At 41.8% G+C, this 17817-nt stretch overlaps 1 protein-coding gene across 1 annotated transcript in view; it reads right to left on the reverse strand.

Moving 5' to 3' along the window:
- The window catches only part of Klhl6 (kelch like family member 6), a 46828-nt gene that overhangs the window by 5692 nt on the left and 23319 nt on the right, over window positions 1–17817 (reverse strand). The window contains exons 3-4 of the mRNA XM_008824167.2: window positions 8174–8623; window positions 2959–3196 (exon numbers count right to left, since the gene is read on the reverse strand). Coding sequence (XP_008822389.1) covers window positions 2959–3196; window positions 8174–8623 — 688 coding nt within the window. The remainder of the gene's footprint in view (window positions 1–2958; window positions 3197–8173; window positions 8624–17817) is intronic.

Below are 17817 nucleotides of genomic sequence, written 5' to 3' on the forward strand. Positions count from 1 at the left end.
GCTGGGCTTTATTTCAGGACTTAAAGGAACACTGGATTAACTGGGAAGGCATAGTATGTGCATGGACGAGAAGAGATGCCATGACGGGGATGCCTACCTCCCTTCGGTAGTCTGTGTGCTCAGTTCTTCCAAGACTTTTAGGAAACTCTACAAGATAATTCTAAGTTTCACTAAGAAAAATCTGAGATAAAAACGTTTGTTGTGGTGGTGGTGATGGACCTCAGGGCCTCACGTGGGGACTGTTCTGCCATGGGAAGCATGTCTAAGGAACATTTGGAAGAAGCCACCTTTATCAAATATTAAAATATGCTCCAAATTATAATAAAAATAGTATGAGCAGAAGATTGGATAAACTGATGAATTAAAAATGAATACAGGAAGACTAAATATATAGCAATTATTAAATAAGCAGTGTTAAAGTAATTATTATCATTCATTTGCAGAAAAGTTAGATAGCTATTTCACATTACATAATACACTATGAACAAAATCCAATGTAACCACTATAAAAGTCACTGGAAAGCACAGGAGACTATCTTAATTTTGTGGGAAACATGACATGAAACTGGGAATCATATGAGAAAGAGAATGATAATGCAAATATAAATCAAAGTTAAGACAACCACGATCTGGAGGAAAGTATTTGCAACACAAAACAAAGGGTATTCTATAAGAGCTGCAAAAAAATTAATAAGAAAAGGAAAAACACAAGCAATAGAAAAAAACAGCCAAAGGATATGAGCAGATAACTTGCAAAATAAATACAATTAGCTAATAATTATATGAAAATATGTTCAGCCTCACTAAAGATATGAGTATAAATTTAAATATTTTAACCCATTAAAATGTAAATGCCTAGGGCTGGAGAGATGGCTTAGTGGCTAAGAACACTGGCTGCTCTTGCAGAGGAACTGATTTTAGTTCCCAGAATGCACACGGTGGCTAATAATCATTGTTATCATCCATAACTCCGATTCCAGAGAATGTGACGCTCTCTTCTGATCTCTGTGGGCATTACATGCATCTGGTACACTTACACTGATGTAGGCAAAACACTCATACACATAAATTTAATAAATTCTAATATAAATGATTGATGAGAATGATTGTTAACGAAGATATAGAAAATGAGCACTGGCTAAACTGTAAAATATGTAGAGTCTTTGTGGACTTAATCAAGTTAGCAACTGATTAAAAAAAAAACTCAATTCTTACAACCACTTCCAGGAGCCTTTCCACAAATTTATAAACTATTGTGTATAAAAGTGTCTGCTGTGGTATTTTTTTCAAGGAGCTTACCAAAAGAAAGAAAGTAGAGAGAGATGTGGTTCATCAGGTTAACAGACCACCTTACAGCTGGTAAAAAGAACAGCAGTGAGGGCGTGGCTAAAGCCATCAAGCTCTCATAACACACTCATAACACAAGCTCTCATAACACAAGCTCTCATAACACACTCGGCCTTGTGCTGTGCTTCACGTGTGTTGTGCCACTTAATGCATAGATCCATTAAAACAACATTCAATGATATCCAGATTGTGCTGTCAGTGAAAGTATACGTTTCTGTACTTTAACTGTTTAAGACAAGCATGCTTTCATGTACTCCTTGTATCATTACAAAAAAATAGCAAATTTAAGAGAAGGGCAGGTTGTACTGTATTATGTACAGTGTGTGCATCAAAGACGTATTCTGATGACCAGTAACTGGACGGATAACTGAACTACATTGCCAAGCCCTTATCTACGCTGGGGAAGCAAGGCATGTGGCTAGATTTTACCAGTGGCCTATTAGCAGACACAGTGTGGCCTTTCCAGGCTAAGGCTTTTATGGAGCCAATGTGTTTTCTCATTTTCTCATTCAATTTCTGTTTCTTTACTAAAGGAAGGCCATACGTGCGAAATGACAGTCTCAAAAAATAGGAGGAACCCAAGTCCCTGAATGCCTGTGTAGAGCAGACTCCCGACCCCACCTCCCAACATATTCTCGTGTTGATTCATTCAATAAGACCTAGAACTTGTTATAGTAGCTCATATTGCTTACCCTAACACACTATAAAGCTGTTTTTATTAAAAAATTTAAAATATTGAATTATCATGGAACAGAGAAACTTCCATATTTTACTTTCCAGTCTCTATGTTGTTTAAATCCCACAACTTACAGTATAAAAGAAATTTATAATCAATGGCATGAACATATCTAAAGAAGAGCTGACATTAATTACCCTTGATCTTGGAGGACATTGGCTCCATGGGGGCAGGCACAGATTGATTACCTCCTCCTTTAGGATCTAAGAAGATCCAGGTAGCTTTGGATGCTAGTGAGAAAGACTGGGACCTGGGCTTAGCATCTGGATTGGGATCCTGCCTGACAGAAGGGCTAAACCTCCAATACATCCTGCAATCTGAGCCTTGTTCTCTCTGACTTTAATTTGCCTTCCCTTGCTGTAATTGGTGAGCAATTCAATATCCTGATAGTACAGTTTCATTTACTCTGCAGTAAAGATGGTGGAGGTTATGCCATTCAATAAATATTCACTGAGCTTTACTCTGAGGACAGGCACAGTGCCAAGATGTACAGGGGTATGGAATTTTGAGTCTAAGGTGAAGACAGGCACAAATAACTCTTAATAACTGAGCAACAATCAGACATTTTCATTTACTGCTTCACACCTAAATCCAGGTGTAGCAGATGCTGAACAAATCCTAACACCACTTTCCTTTTCCTTCTCCATGAGGGCTGGAGCTGTCCTCATAGATCCTAGTACAATGATGCTCACATTCTAGGATCTATTAGGTAACAATGTATTCTCCAATATAAGAGCACCTGAGCTCCTGGCTCCACCTGAGCCAGTCGGAGCTAGGTCCTTGTGAATTCAGTCATCCTTGCAGGGTAGTTGCTGGCAGCTTTCACTTAGGAATGCTATTGGAGGACTGCTTTGGCTCACCAGCCTCCTTCTTACCTGAGATGTAGACCTCGTTTTTTAATGTCACGCATGCAAACTCCACCCATTTCTTATTCTCACTCTCCAGCTCATGCTCTGTCAATGGGAGCTTGGCCACCTCCAGGCGACTGCGCCTCAGGGGGTCCAGGCAGGTTACCTCTGCCACAAATCGCTCATCCTTTGTACAGCCACCGATGATCATGAATACCTCAGACTGGAACTCGTGCATCCTGGGCTTGGTGCGCTCTGAAATAATCTGGAAATCAACAAGAGGTCATGTAGGCAGAGGGAATACAGCATGATAGCCCAGAGCTCAGGCTGCGGAGCCACAAAGAGCAGTCATAATTCCCAAATGCACTGGATTGCCATGTGACTTCACCTCCTCCACCCTACATTTCATCATCTGCATAATGGGAATTTTTACCTTAACTACATAATATGTTTGTTGTATTAAGTGGGATAATACATGAAATGTCCCTAGCCCAGGGCCTGGTACATGATAGGTCTGAGTAAATATTGCCTGTATTTTTGTTGCTGTTTTGAGAAGACGGAGTCTATTCACCATCAAATGCACGTCTTGCATCTTCTCTCCTACCTGGTCTGAAATTTAAAATCCTGGAATGAAAATCAAAGCAACATATAACCTACTGCTATAATGTTGAAAAAAAAAAAAAAAAAAACAGGATGGCAGGTTGAGTGGAGCTGACATAAGATGGGTACTTCAGAAAAGTTTTATTAGGGGATGGGCCCTAAAGGGAGAGCAGGCCTTTGACATCATAGCCATAGGCAGCCATAATGGAGGCTTTAAAAAGGAGAGGCGTGGGGAGCTTTTGCTTCAAATCCTGAAAAGAAAGGGTATTTCTGACTCACGGATTTTCAGGTGGATAGGCAAGCTTCATACCATGTAACCTAGCCTGGCCTGACCTACATGCCAAGGGATGTGCAGGGGGCACTAGGTAGGACCATAAACTTGTCTTGAAGCTTCAAGGATGTGGGGCTGCAAGGTCATATCACAATTTGCTTTCTTATGAACTCTGTCCCAGAGAAGAGCGGGTGGGGAAGGAAATGATCTCTTTGTTTCTGGGAAAAGTGTGGCTAGAAGGTCTGTGATCTAACACCTATTATACACCAGGGCCTGTGCCAAGCACACTACATATTCCAGCGATATCTGGGTCTTCGGTAATGATCATTGATACTTTTATTGATTCTGCCTAGGAAAAAGAAGAGGGGAAGGTCACAGGCCCCTCACCTGAGAGTCCAGCCATTATTCCTTTCCTTCCTTCCCGTAGCTGTATGTGATCTTAAAGATACTTGAATATAGGAAATCGATGATTAACTGAAAGTGGGACTCCATGGTGCAGCTTGCATGCGGTCATCATCCATAATGAGTGGAGACTTTGCAGCAATGTAGGTGTTGAGGGGTCACCCACACTCCTGTAAGTAACCCTTTACCCATTCTCTGTAAGTCCAACGAACTCATTTGTTCACCTACTTGAATCATTACTTTGGTCTACCATTGGTGCCCTATCTGGGTTGAATCTGGTGATTTTTTTTTGTGCCTCCCCAAGAAAAGTTAACACAACACCAGACAGCACCTCACCTCTACTTTTCTATTACTTCGGGGGTTTTTTTCTATCCCAAAGAGCCAGATCTAGTAAATTTTGCATCTCCAAGTTGTGAGGTTGGACTATGGCTATAACATTTGTGGCAGGTCTCCTAGTTGTGAATCCAGAGAAAGGATGGGGAAGTCTGTTGGCAGGACAGTCCTCAGTAATAGACTGAAGCTAAAAGCATAAATAGTGGTAGAAAGACTGTGGTGAAGACAAGAGCATGGTCCAGGGAGCCTGAAGACATTTGAAGGTACCAAACTAGTGGGTAGGGTTTGAACAATGACTTGTTACCAAAGAGAAACCCTGCTCTCTGTGCCCTTCTCCCTGTTATCAGCCTGATTTCTGTCCCCAAACCTCCCCTCCTCACAACCTCCAAAACAAACTGATCCTCTTTTTCTGTGAGTATTTTGGTGTCCTGGGCAATGCCTTCCAGATTGGTTCTCTTGCAGCCTTTACTTGAGTTCTGATAATTGGTTCATTTGCCTTTTCTCCAAAGTCTTCTGTCTATTCACAATGCCTGCCACCTTGCTTCAGTAACCTGCTAGACAATGGGCACCAATAGGAACTCTGGACTCCTAACAGCTGCCTGGCTCTCTCCATGACACCTGCCATCCACTTTCCATGCTGCCCAACCCATTCACCGTTTTAAACCATTATGAATTACTTCCAGGCACACTCTATCCCTTTATCAGTTAACCATTCCTGACTTCCATGTTCCTGTAAATCTGAATTTGTCCATCACATCACTTTTCATTCAGCCTTAAATTTACTATGAAGACAGTCCTTTTTCTCTAATGGGTTCTCAGCACCAAGAACAGTGCCTGGAGCTGGAGGGCTTCTGTGAGTCTGAATGAATGCACGAGGAAGACAGGTAACCCAGGACCCTGGTACAGGTTATTTTCTACAGTCTAAAGCACTGTGGTATCTGTTCTCCATGATGGCCTCCATAATGTCTCCTTCCCAGAACTCAGAGCCCATGTGGTTCCTTCCACACTGTTCCAGAATTGGTTTCTCTGACCAAAAGACTAACGCCAGAGTGGTGATCCATCAGGCTATCAGATACTACAGCTTTCATCTTGCTTGCTCTCTCAGTCTTTTGCTCTGATCATTTGCTCCCAATGAATGTCATTTGATATGGAGATGGCTACAAGGCGAGAAACTGCGGCCTTAGCTAGCAAGGAGCTGATGCCTGCCAGTAACAATGTGAATGAGCAACAAGTGAATTCTCTGACCGGAGTTGAACTCTGATATTGCTTCAGCCCCAGCCAAAAGGTAGGTACTAGACTGACTGAAACCTGGTAAGAACTTCCAGCCAGAACCATCCATATAAACAAAACCAGTTGTTTCCCTTGTTTTCCTTTTTCAGTGCTGGGATTGAACACAGGGCATTGCACATACTAGGCAAGAACCCAAGCACTGATCTGCATCCCTGTCTGCTGTTTTAAAGTGTCAAATACTAAGGCAGTTCATCTTACAATGACTGATATGCAGAAACAAGAAAAGGTCTCCAAATCAATGTCCTAAACTTCTACTTTAAGAAACTAGAAAGTGGGGTGTGGTGGTGCACGCCTTTAATCCCAGAACTCCAGAGGCAGAGGCAGGCAGATCTCTGTGAGATTGAGGCCAACTTGGTCTACATAGTGAGTGCCAAGTCAGTTGGGACTAAAAAGACCAAAAAAACGTCCAGCCTTCTCCGCTCCCTGCCCTCCCCTCAACCCCCCTCCCCCCATGCTGACATTCTTTAGGCCGACTGGCAGTGTAGAACAAGGTTGCCATCCCCAACAACAACAAAAACAAAAAAACAAAAAAAAAAACAGCAGAAAAAGAATTTTATCAAGATTAAAATAGAGGGAAATGAAAGACTAAACAAAAACAATGGAGAAAATACAATGAAACTGGAAGTTAGTTAATTGATAAAAATCAATAAAATTGGTAATACATCTAGCCAGATTGAGTTGGGTGGTAAACACACACACACACACACACACACACACACACACACGTACCAGTAAAAACAATATTGGGGTGAGAAATGCCACATGACTACAGATTCCATAGATAGTAAAAGATGATAAGGGGAAACTATGAGCAACTTTATATAAACAACTTCCACAGAATGGAAAATGTCTGAAAGCTCATTTGAGGAGAAATAAGATAACCCAGGTACCATGGCGTCTGTTAAACAGATGCAGTTTGAAGTAAAAACCTCTCAAAGAAAACCCAGGCTCTGGTATGCTGTCAAGCGTTTAAGGACAGATTTGCAGAGTGAATGAATAAACAGTAGACCTAAGAACAACAACGAAGTAAAAAATACACACAGAAAAAGAAAGAAGCTCTAGAGGAGTCTGCGGTGGTTTCTGAACAGCTTTTACCCGAGGTTTCTCCCAGTGGCCTGCAGATGAAATTTGGTGGCTAATCTTGGAACTTCTGTGCAGTGATTGGCACTCACTTGTGGGGTTTCATGTGTGCAAATCAACAGCCCCTGTATCATGGCTTCCTAATGATCTGGTTCCTCTCTACTACACTTGCTCTTGTGTTTACAAATCTCTACGTAAACCATTCTTTTAGAGATTGTTAAATAGGATGAGGTAGAACCAAATGCCATGTGTAGTCACTTTCTTGGTATCCATTTAATCATTCAGTAAACACCAACTACTCACAATGCATCAGAAATTTTCTCTTAAGATCTAGAGATGAAAATTTCAGTAAGAACCTACTTCCTACAACAAGCTGCTGGATTAGAGGTATTTACAGATGATAAATTCAATGGCAGTTGGTGTCATGATTAAAGATTGAGTCAAGGGCCACAAGAATACAGAAGGGTTTCTGGAGAAGGTAGCCTACCTTCAGCTAAATTTTGCAGTAGAAGTAGAAGGCAGAAGAAGGAGGCATTTAAACAGTGTCTGCATTGTCCTGAAGGCTGGAAAAGCACAGTCACATGGGGAACTGTAAGCAGTGCATCAAAACCATAGCAGAAGAGGTAAGTGGAAATGATGCCAGAGAGTGGACAGGCTCTGGGAATATTAGGAGAATGTGGGCTTCTTCCTGAAAGTGATAGAGCACCAGTGAAAAGGTAGACCCGAGAGCAGAATGCGCATAGCTACATTCTAGATCATCCCAGTGGTAGGCAAAGGTTGGAGGACAGACTAGGAGCATAGGGGCAAATACGAAAGAATTTCCAGAAATTCAGGAAGGAAATCAAGAGAGTCTAAATCTAGGCAATGTCAGACTAGATCAAGTGATACCAATTTTCACCAGAGTGAAAAAACTGAGAAAGCAGAATCCTTCAGAATGGTGATTTGACAGGGCACAGTCCTGTTTGTGTGTGCACTTTCCCCGACCAACCTCCTGCCCTTACACAGATGGGCAGAGGTACAGAGTGAAGTGGTTTCCATTTCTCACTTAATCTTCTCAATAACTGTGTGAAATGCAAGGTCATCCCCATTACACAGACCAGGAACCCCTGGCTTCTGGAAGGACTCGGCTCACCCTATGAACAATGCAGCACCTTCTACTTGGTGTCCCTGAGGAATTGTGAACAAGCGTCACAAGCATCTCTGACAGCCCCTGGTTAACTCCTCACCTTGCTGGTGAAATGCAATTATCTCTCATCTCCAACTCACCTCATTGCCAGAAAGGTGGTACATTCTGGCTTCCTGAAGCAGTGGGAAGACCTCAGGACACTGCCTGATGAGAGGATCCGCTTCGACCATCTCCACAAAGTAACACTGGTCCAGAAGCGGTAAACGCACATTCTCCAGGATGCAAGGCAGTAGACAGAGTCGTTCTGACTGCTTGTGTCGGACCCAGCTCATTACAGTCTCAAACACTTGAGCCTCCTCAGTCACATACAGATCATCACTCTTCAAGATATGATACAGGGTGTCCACAGGAAGTTCAAGGAACTCCTCAGAGTTCAAAATCTGCACAAAGTTTTGGATGATGTAACTTTGAACTTGCTTCTTTAAACTGTCCAAAGAGTGTGTGTCTGCCAGCCTCAGTACTCCAATACAATTTTCTGGGTTCAAGGCTTCTGTGAGGAAGCTAGCACAGGCATCCACCAGCCGCAGGAACTGACAGAAGGGTGAGGAGTTGGGCCAGAAAGTGATTAGTCCACAAGAATTTTATCAGTGAGTTGTATGTGCTAACAAAAAATTAGGAACAACCTAAATGTCTAACAATAAGGAATTGCCTTGAAAATCACACATTTGTGCAGTCAACAGCTCTATAAATCATTTAAAAGCATGTTCTAAGACTACATTAGGTCATGCAGAAAATGTTTGTAATGTATCGAGTATAAAAATATTTTTGGTTTTGACTGGTGTGGTGGTGCATGCCTTTAATCCCAGCACTTGGGAGGCAGGGGCAGGCAGATCTCTGTGGATTTGAGGCCAGCCTGGTCTACATAGCGAGTTCCAGGACAGTTGGGGCTACAGCTCTCTCTCTCTCTCTCTCTCTCTCTCTCTCTCTCTCTCTCTCTGCCTTTTGGCTTGTGCTATGCAAATGTTCTACTAGCAAGCTATATCTCCAGTTTACAGGAAATATGAGGAAATAGGAACATGTTAAATGACAACATAAAAACACATCCAGCAAAATCCAGACCACAGGAAAAACCTACAGCAAGTAATTTACTTTCTTCTGTAAATATTTTACAAGGGAGAAAAAGAGATAGAAGGAAGGGAAGAACTCAAAAATGAGAGATTTCCCCACACTTACGGGTATATGGGTAGCACAATTTGGACTCAGTGGGGTATTTTAAAAAATTAAAAAGAGCCAGGCGTGGTGGCATATGCCTTTAATCCCAGCACTCAGGAGGCAGAAGCAGGTGAATCTCCGTGAGTTCAAGGCCAGCCTGGTCTACATAGTGAATTCCAGGCCAGCTGGGGCTACTGGAAGACGCTGTCTCAAAAAAAAAAGACAAAAAAAAATTAAAAAGAGGTGGGTATGAAGTAGGAAGGAGGAGTGAAGGGGTGGGGTAGATCTAGGAGTTACGGGAGGAGCTGGGTATGAGTATGATCAAAATACACTGCATGCATACATGAAAGTCTCACAGAATTAATAAAAATATTATATTATATTTTAAAATGAGAGAATTAAGAGACATATCAATCTGCTAAAAAGTATGAACCTTCTTTGGATCCCTGATTTAAACAACAAATTAAGCCACGGAAACGTTCACAAGCACTAACATTTGGCAGCACGGAACAATGGTCTTGTAGTTATTTTTAATAAGACTCTGTCTTTAGTCTGGGGAGATAACACAGTAGGTAAAAGTGCTTGTTAAACAAAATTGGTGGGCTGAGTTCTGACCCCAGAACCCACTGCTAGCAAGGATGTGAGGAAAGGGGAGCCTTCCTTCACTGCTGGGGAGATTGCAAACTGATGCAACCACTATGGAAATTAGTAGAGAGAACTCTTTTTTTTTTCTTTTCCTGTCTTTTGAGAGAGGGTCTCCCTATAGCCCCAGCTGTCCTGGAACTCACTATGTAGATCAGGCTGGCTTTGGACTCACAGAGATCTGCCTGCCTCTGCCTCTGCCTCCTGAGTGCTGGGATTAAAGGCATGTGCCACCACACCCCACCAGTACAGAGAACTCTTAAAAATCTAAAAATAAATCTACCTTATAATCTAGTTATACCACTCCTTGGCATATACTCAAATGACTAAATAACCTATTACAGAGATACTTTCTCAGCCATGTTTGCTGCTGCTCTTTTCGAAAAAGCTAGGAAATGTAAACAACCTAAATGCCCCTCAACTGATGAACGGATAATGAAAATGTGGTACATTTACACTATGGTACTCTACTCAGTGGTAAAGAAAAAAAATGAGGAGAAAAAAAAATTTCAGATAAATCGATGGAACTAGAAACTGTCATACTAATGAGGCGAGCCAGACTCAGAAAAACAAGTAATGCAAGTCCTCTCCCAGCTACGGATTCTAGCTCCAAAACCTTAAATATGAATATTATATATATATATACACACACACATATATTTGTATATATAAAATCTTAATGCAACAACGGGAGCCAGGAAAATGGAAAGGAACTACAGAGATGAAAGAAAGAAGGAGCTTGAGAGAGGGCGGATAGTTGGAGACAGGTGTTATCAAGGGGGAAATGGGGGAGATGGATGATATGTTAACTGGGGAGTGAATAGGGAAAACTATACAGGAGGGGGGAGAGAGAAAGAGAGAGAGAGAGAGAGAGAGAGAGAGAGAGAGGAGATAAATGATGCTTAAGTGGTGTGAAAAACCAAAGGGAAATGTATTCGTTTATAAGCCTACTAAAAATGCACATACACTATATACACAAGTTCATGTGTTTGACTGAAGGCTACATAATAAAAATCAAAATGCCAGGCAAGGGAAACCTCTCTTCAAGTTGTCAGTCAGTGTAGTCCAAGCATCTCCCAAAGTAATACAGGCTGTTGCCACAGTCCTTAATTGCCTCCCAGAATTTGAAGGTAAGACCCTATTGCTGAAGACAAAACATGGCCACAGGAGTTGGAGCCATCGAGCTGGAACTGACCTGGAAGCCTCCTCCCTGAAGACTAGCTCTCATAGTATCAGAGGATACTATACAAACTGCCAAGGGAGAAAACCAATCAATGATCCCATCCAGCTGCAAAGTCTATGAACCACAACAATGACCAGCCCAGGAAATAATCTCTATTGGTGCAGTAGTGTCAGTTTTATCTTGGGGGTAATCAACAGCTGTCTAACTGGACTTAATGGGACTTAATGGTCCACTTAATGGGAGGGAGCTTATGCAATGGTGCTATAAACATAGCCAAGTACACATGATTGGAGAGGTCATAGACCTGAGAGAAGAACTTACTTCTAGCATTTCCCTACACTACGTAATTTCTTGCTATATTCTAAACATGTATCCTTATCTTTATAGACAAGTGTACTTCTCACCACTCATCAAAGAAGCTTCTTTTTGCAACAGATGGAGCCCATTACAAAGTTCTACAATTGGTGAAAACGCCCAGACATAAGTGACATATTACAATGCAACATCTTCACCTAAGGCTCGGGAACATCATGGAAGAGGGGGGTGGATACAATGTAAGAGCCAACGGGACAAGACACTTGCTGCTACTTAAGGCATTCTAGATGTGACAGAGAAGCTGCAGCAATGAAATCTCCACACGATGGTAATCTAACGAGATCCACGTATAAGGACAAAACTTGTTGACATACCAAGGTGGATAGAGGAAATTCTAAGAGGTCCCACCTCAAGATGAAGAGTTACAGGCAATCAATGAATAGCGAGAGAAGGAGAATCAGTTTTCTCCAGAGAGGTTTTCCGAATTCCAAGTGGGCAGCCCTAAACACAAATACACAGGACACAGGAGCACCACTGTGGTGGTGCATTAAATGGACTCAGTGCACTATATGTGTGTATAAATAATATACACGTATATATAAAAATTACAAATAAGTGTGTTATATGTAACAACAATAATAAAAGAAGAAGACAAGAAAACATGGGAGTTGGAGGGAGACTGGGAAGGATGGAAATGATGCATAGAGTATACTCATGTATGATATTTAGAAAAAAATTTAATCTTTAAAAGAAAAAGAAAACAGATTTTTAAAAAAAATCCTAGGCAGAGGCAGGTGGATCTCTGTGAGCTCAAGGCCGGCCTGGTCTACATAGTGAGTTCCGGGACAGCTGGGGCTACAGGGAGACCCTGTCTCAAAAAGACCGAAAAAAAAAAAAAAAAAAAAAGATCCCAAGGTTACAGAGTAGTATCTGTACAAACTGGCTTTGAGAGCAACGAGCACAAAGGACAGGAGAAGGAAAAAGAGAAAATATTTGCCTCTGAAAATGTCCTGTAATTGTGGTGAGTCACCTGTCCTCTTCATCAAGGAGGCTGAGGAGACCCCACCAGATGGACTTGAACCAGTGTCCAGTCTACAAAGAAAAGAGTCAACACTTAGGAATCATTTCCTCCATGCTTCCAAGTGAAGCCAACCATGGTCAAGCAGGACCTTTGACTTATCTTCACATAGGTGGAAGCATACACATAAAATAACCTTAGACACCCAAAAGGAAAGTATAACCAAAGATTAAAGGGGCTAATATAAATTTTTAAGAGTCCATATGTATAGCTAAAGGCTGCATAATAAGAAACAATGCCAGACAGGAGATACCTTCCCTTGAGTTGTTGGCCAGGGTGGCCCAAAAGACTCCCAGATAGTAACCTACCATAGAACTGGGAAAATGAACAGCAGACCTCAATCTTTTCTAAAGGAATATTGACAACTGATTGCTGCTAGATGAGGAACAGCTTATCTTCCTAAAACAAGGATCTCTAGAGAGGCTGACTAGATTCAGCAGACCAACAGCACTGGGGAATGGCTGGGGGTGCTGACAACACAGTGAACAGTAACAGGGATGGCAGAGTATATGGGCTCCAGTGTGTGGGAAGGGGGAGGCTATGGGAGGGTGCCATTTCAGAAGTGGGTTTATAGATGAATAAGATTGTGTGGGATGTTCTGTATGATATATACACAAAAAAACAACAAATTTTTAAAAAGATGTATTTGAGGAGGAAGCATAAAAATTTACTTCATGTTAATTAGTAGAGTTGATAAACATTACCATTGAAATCTACCTGATGACTTTATATCCATACCCAGGTGCCCAGGATCCAAGTGTAACCAACTATGACTAGTAATGATCAGATACATAGAGATTGAAGACACATGTGCAAGCATCTAAGCATTAGTAGCATTAAATATGTAGGAAACAGCGTATTTTAAAATGAAATGGAGATCTTCATAAAAACCCATTCAATCTTATGTCTTACAGGGTTTATACTGAGTTCAATATTGTATAACCATATTAATTCAACTGTGAACCTGAAAATTTACAGCCACTTTTGAAAGAGACGTATCCTTGCTCTGGAAATTGTTACTGAATATGTTAAAGGTGGAATTAAATGCTTCTTCTAATGATGTGGTTATTAAATAAAAAAATAAAATAAAATAAAAGTAGCAGTGTACATGGATATTTAAAAAGCTAGCGGTGAGAGCTGAAGAGATGTCTCATCAGTTAGAGGCACTGGCTGCTCTTGCAGAGGACCCAGGTTTGATTACCAACATGCACATGATGGCTAACAACCATCCTAACTCTAATTCCAGGGGAAACAAACACCCTCTTCTGACCTCTATGAGCACTGGACAACACAGGTGCACTTATATGCATTCAGGCAATACACTCATCCACATAAAAAAAAAAGAATAAAATAAATTTAAAAAAAAAATCTAGTGGTAACTAAAAGAAGCTTTTAAGCTGCACTTAAAACAAGTGACACTATTTTGCTCAGGCCTGTGGCGCCAGCAGGATGAGTAAGAGTAGTGGTCTAGGTGCCTCCCAGAAGCTCTATAGTCACCTACAGGACCAAAGCCGGCACAATGAACAACACAAGAAAACCCATCTGGGCACAACCCTAAAGCCAGCTGGCTTGGAGGTGCTTCTCATGCAAAGGGAACTGTGCTGGAAAAAGGAGAGGTTGAAGCTAAACCATCAAACTCAGCTATCAGGAAGTGTTTGGGTGCAGCTCGTCAAGAACAACAAAATCACGGTCTTCGTGCCCAGTGGTGGTTGACCGAACTTCATTGAGAGAATGATGAATGCTGGTTGCCGGATTTGGTTGGAAAGATGATATTCCTGGAGCTTGCTTTAAGACTGTTAAAGCGGCCAGTGTCACTTCGGGCCCCGTACAAAGGCAAGAAGGAGACCAAGATCCTAAATCTTGATGATGGAAACAGACATAATAAAAAGTGAGAAGAGCTTGAAGGATGGGTGGGAACAGAGACTGTTATGCTTTAACACTCAGCTAGCCTATAGTTGGATTTTTAAGCTTGTGTTAGTTTCCTAAGCCTGCCATAACAAATTAACATTAATATATCAGCTTAAAAAAATCAGAAATTTAGCAGTGCTTCCAGCTCCCTGCACCAAGTAGGGCATCTCTAGACGCTCAGCCACCGGCCGACACTTCGGCAAGCAGGTAGGGGATCTCCTGATCCTCAGCCTCTGGACCATGCTTAGGCCAGATTCCCAGCTCCTGACACCAACAAGTGATAAATCTCTGACCCCCAAACCCTAACCTACACTTCTCTCACCCCTCCTAGCTCCCAGTGCTTATCCAGTGCTCACAGGTGAGGCCTCCTGGCATTCTCAGCCTCTGGCCCACACTTCTCCTAGCTCCCAGAGCACCCAGATGGGAACTCCTGTAACCTCTGCCTCCTGCACATATTTCTGCCTCCCCTCCAGCTTCTGGTGCAGACAGGTGAGGGGTCTGTAGACCCTCTCCCTTCAGTGCACACTTCTGCTGTCTGGTCAGCACTAAGCTCAGACAAGGACTCCCAGGACACCTTTCCATCAGCGCACACTTTGGTCACTAAGCATGTTTGCCCCAGGCATGCAGGCGAGGGGTCCCTGGACCTCCCTGACTCACCACAGCCTCCCTCACCTTGGTGAACCCAGACTTCTGAAGTCAGAAGAATGTAACCCACCTTTGCTGGTGGACACACTCCCTGACCAAGGAGGCAAGAGGACATGATCCACCAACACCTGGTACATACACACCATGTTCTGTATATGCCCCAGCTAGTGAAGTTAGAGGTGGCAGGATGTCCAGCTCCAATGCACACTTCCACAGCACCTTCTGAACCCTAGCTCCAAAGATCAGACAAGATGGAAAACTGCTGCCCTTAGTGCAAACCCATCCCCCTCACACATACCCTACACTGACTCTTGTTTATGAGGCCAAAGGCTATGCCCTCCATCAACTACCCCATCCATAAATCAACACCAAAACTCTCTATGCCTGAGCCCAGCCAAGAAATAGCAAGCACTAGAACAAATGCTCATTCAATTCAGGTGTGCCAGAAAGCTTCCACAAACTAACTCCAGATGCACAAATCCCAATGGAAAAATAGCAGCATAAAAAGCCCTGTGTTCTATAACTCTCTCTCTGGAAAACATTCCCCCAACACCACCCTATGGCCCTTTCCTATTGTCCTGGCTGCTAATACTGCCTCAGATCAATGATCTGTCTTAAGATTCAAAGATAGGGTCCACATATGAGAAAGAACATGTAGCATTTGTCTTCCTGGGTCTAGATTAACTCATATGGTGTGGGTTTTTTTTTTTTTTTTTCTGGTTCCATCCATTTACCTGCAAATGTCATAGTTTCATGTTTTCAGAGCTGAATAAAATTCCATTGTGTAAGTATCACATTTCATTGTCCATTCATCAGTAGCTGGACATTTGGGCTGTTTCCATTCCCTTACCAATGTGAATAGAGCAGCAGTGAACATGGATGACGTCTCTCTGTGGTAGGATACAGTCCTTTGGGTATATGCCCAGGAGTGTTATAGTAGTTCTGTTTCTAGCTTTCTAAGAAGCCTCCACAATGATTTCCACAGTGGTTGTACCTTGGCTAAGGATGGTGAATACTTTTTCAGAATATTCCTTAGTCACCTGTAGTCCTTCTTTTAAGGAAGCTCTGTTCAGTCCCATAGCCCTTTTTTTTTTTTTAATTGGGTTGTTTGTTTCCTTGGACTTTAGTTTTTAATTCTTTGTCAATGTATGGTTGTCAAACATTTTTTTTCCTATTCTTTAGACTGTAAATGTATCCTCAAAAAATTGATAGTCTCATACAAATGGCCAACAACAACAGTGACTTAGATGGAATTTCAGACAAATGATTCAAAAGAATGGCTTTAATTCTATACAAAGATCTTAAAGCAGGCACAAATAAACTCATGAACAAATTCAAAGAGGTTACAAATAATCTCCTCATTAATTCTAAGAAAACAACAACAACAAAAACATCTGAATGAAATAAGGACATCAATTCAGGATATGAAAATAGAATTTAACAAAGAGATAGAAAAAATGAAATGATACTAAAAATGAAAATTTCAATAAACCAAATAAACACCTCTGTAGAAAGCCTCAACAAAGAGGACAGAATACCAGGATTTAAGTAGCAGGTACTTAGATCATTCAGTTGAATAGATGATAAGTTTTTAAAACTTGTCAGGAACATGCAAGATCCTCTCTGAGACACGATGAAAAGACCAAACGGAAGAAGAATCCTAAACCAAAGGCATAAATAATACTTTCAATAAAATTATAGAAAAAAACTGCCCAATTCTAAGGAAAGAAATGCCCATGTAGGTACAAAAGGCATACAGAAAACCAAATAGAACCAGAAAAGAAGCTCCCTACATCATATTACAGTTAGGACATTACTATAATAAATATACAGAACGAAGAAAGGCCACTGAAAACTGCGAGAGAGAAGACCCAAGTCTCATACAAAGGCAGAATAATCGGAATAACTTCCTTGGATGCTGGACTCCTCGGGGGCGCTTACCTTTCCAAATTGACTTTCTACTCTCTTGACTGGCCAAGCCACTTACGATCTGGAGGGATACTACCTTCCAAAGTACCAAACCATGCATAAGATTTTATCTTATGATGTAAGGGAAGCAAGGCCACTGAAAACTTGCAATAGAGAAGTATCTGATGCTTATCCCTGGTCCCTAGGAATAACCTGCCCTGTACCTGGACTCTGTTTCAATATCCAGGCAATGAGGCAACCTTGCTTTAACACAATGGAATCAAGTGCAGTGATGTGATCCTAGACCTGGACAAGGGTGGGTGACTTGGATGAGGCCTCTGTTGTAATTATAGATGCATCTGAGATTATCCAGGGTCTAATTATTTTTATGAAGTTAATGTAATTGCTGTAACAAGATTAAAACAAATATTACTGAAGAGACAATCTATTACTTTAAAATAAAGCTTAATTCTGAAGTCCCCTCTCTCGTCTGTGACACTTCTTACCTCTCAATGCTCTTCTTTCACAGCCACCATCAGATGCTGATCACACCTCTTGCTTCCCTTACAACTAGATAATAGAACTGAAAACTACATGGTATGATAGAAGCTGTAGTTTCTGGTATTGAAAAACTGAGATTCAAATCCCAGTATTGTCAGTCACCTCCTCTAACTTGTGCTAAGTTGCCACTGGCTCCAGCGAGGCTGCTGCACTTTGCAGTCACTGTGCTGGAGCCAGACACTAAGTGTGGGCCTAAGCACCAACAGCTTATGAAGGAGTCAATGCCCTCATCTTATCACCTGTTACAAAATGTGCAAATGAGCATTTTCTGACCTTCAGGTAAGCACAAGACCAGCTCTCTCTCTCCCTCCCTCCCTCCCTCCCTCCCTCCC

The sequence above is a fragment of the Nannospalax galili genome, unplaced genomic scaffold, assembly GCF_000622305.1.
Source record: "Nannospalax galili isolate Female #2095 unplaced genomic scaffold, S.galili_v1.0 scaffold889, whole genome shotgun sequence".
Taxonomy (NCBI): domain Eukaryota; kingdom Metazoa; phylum Chordata; class Mammalia; order Rodentia; family Spalacidae; genus Nannospalax; species Nannospalax galili.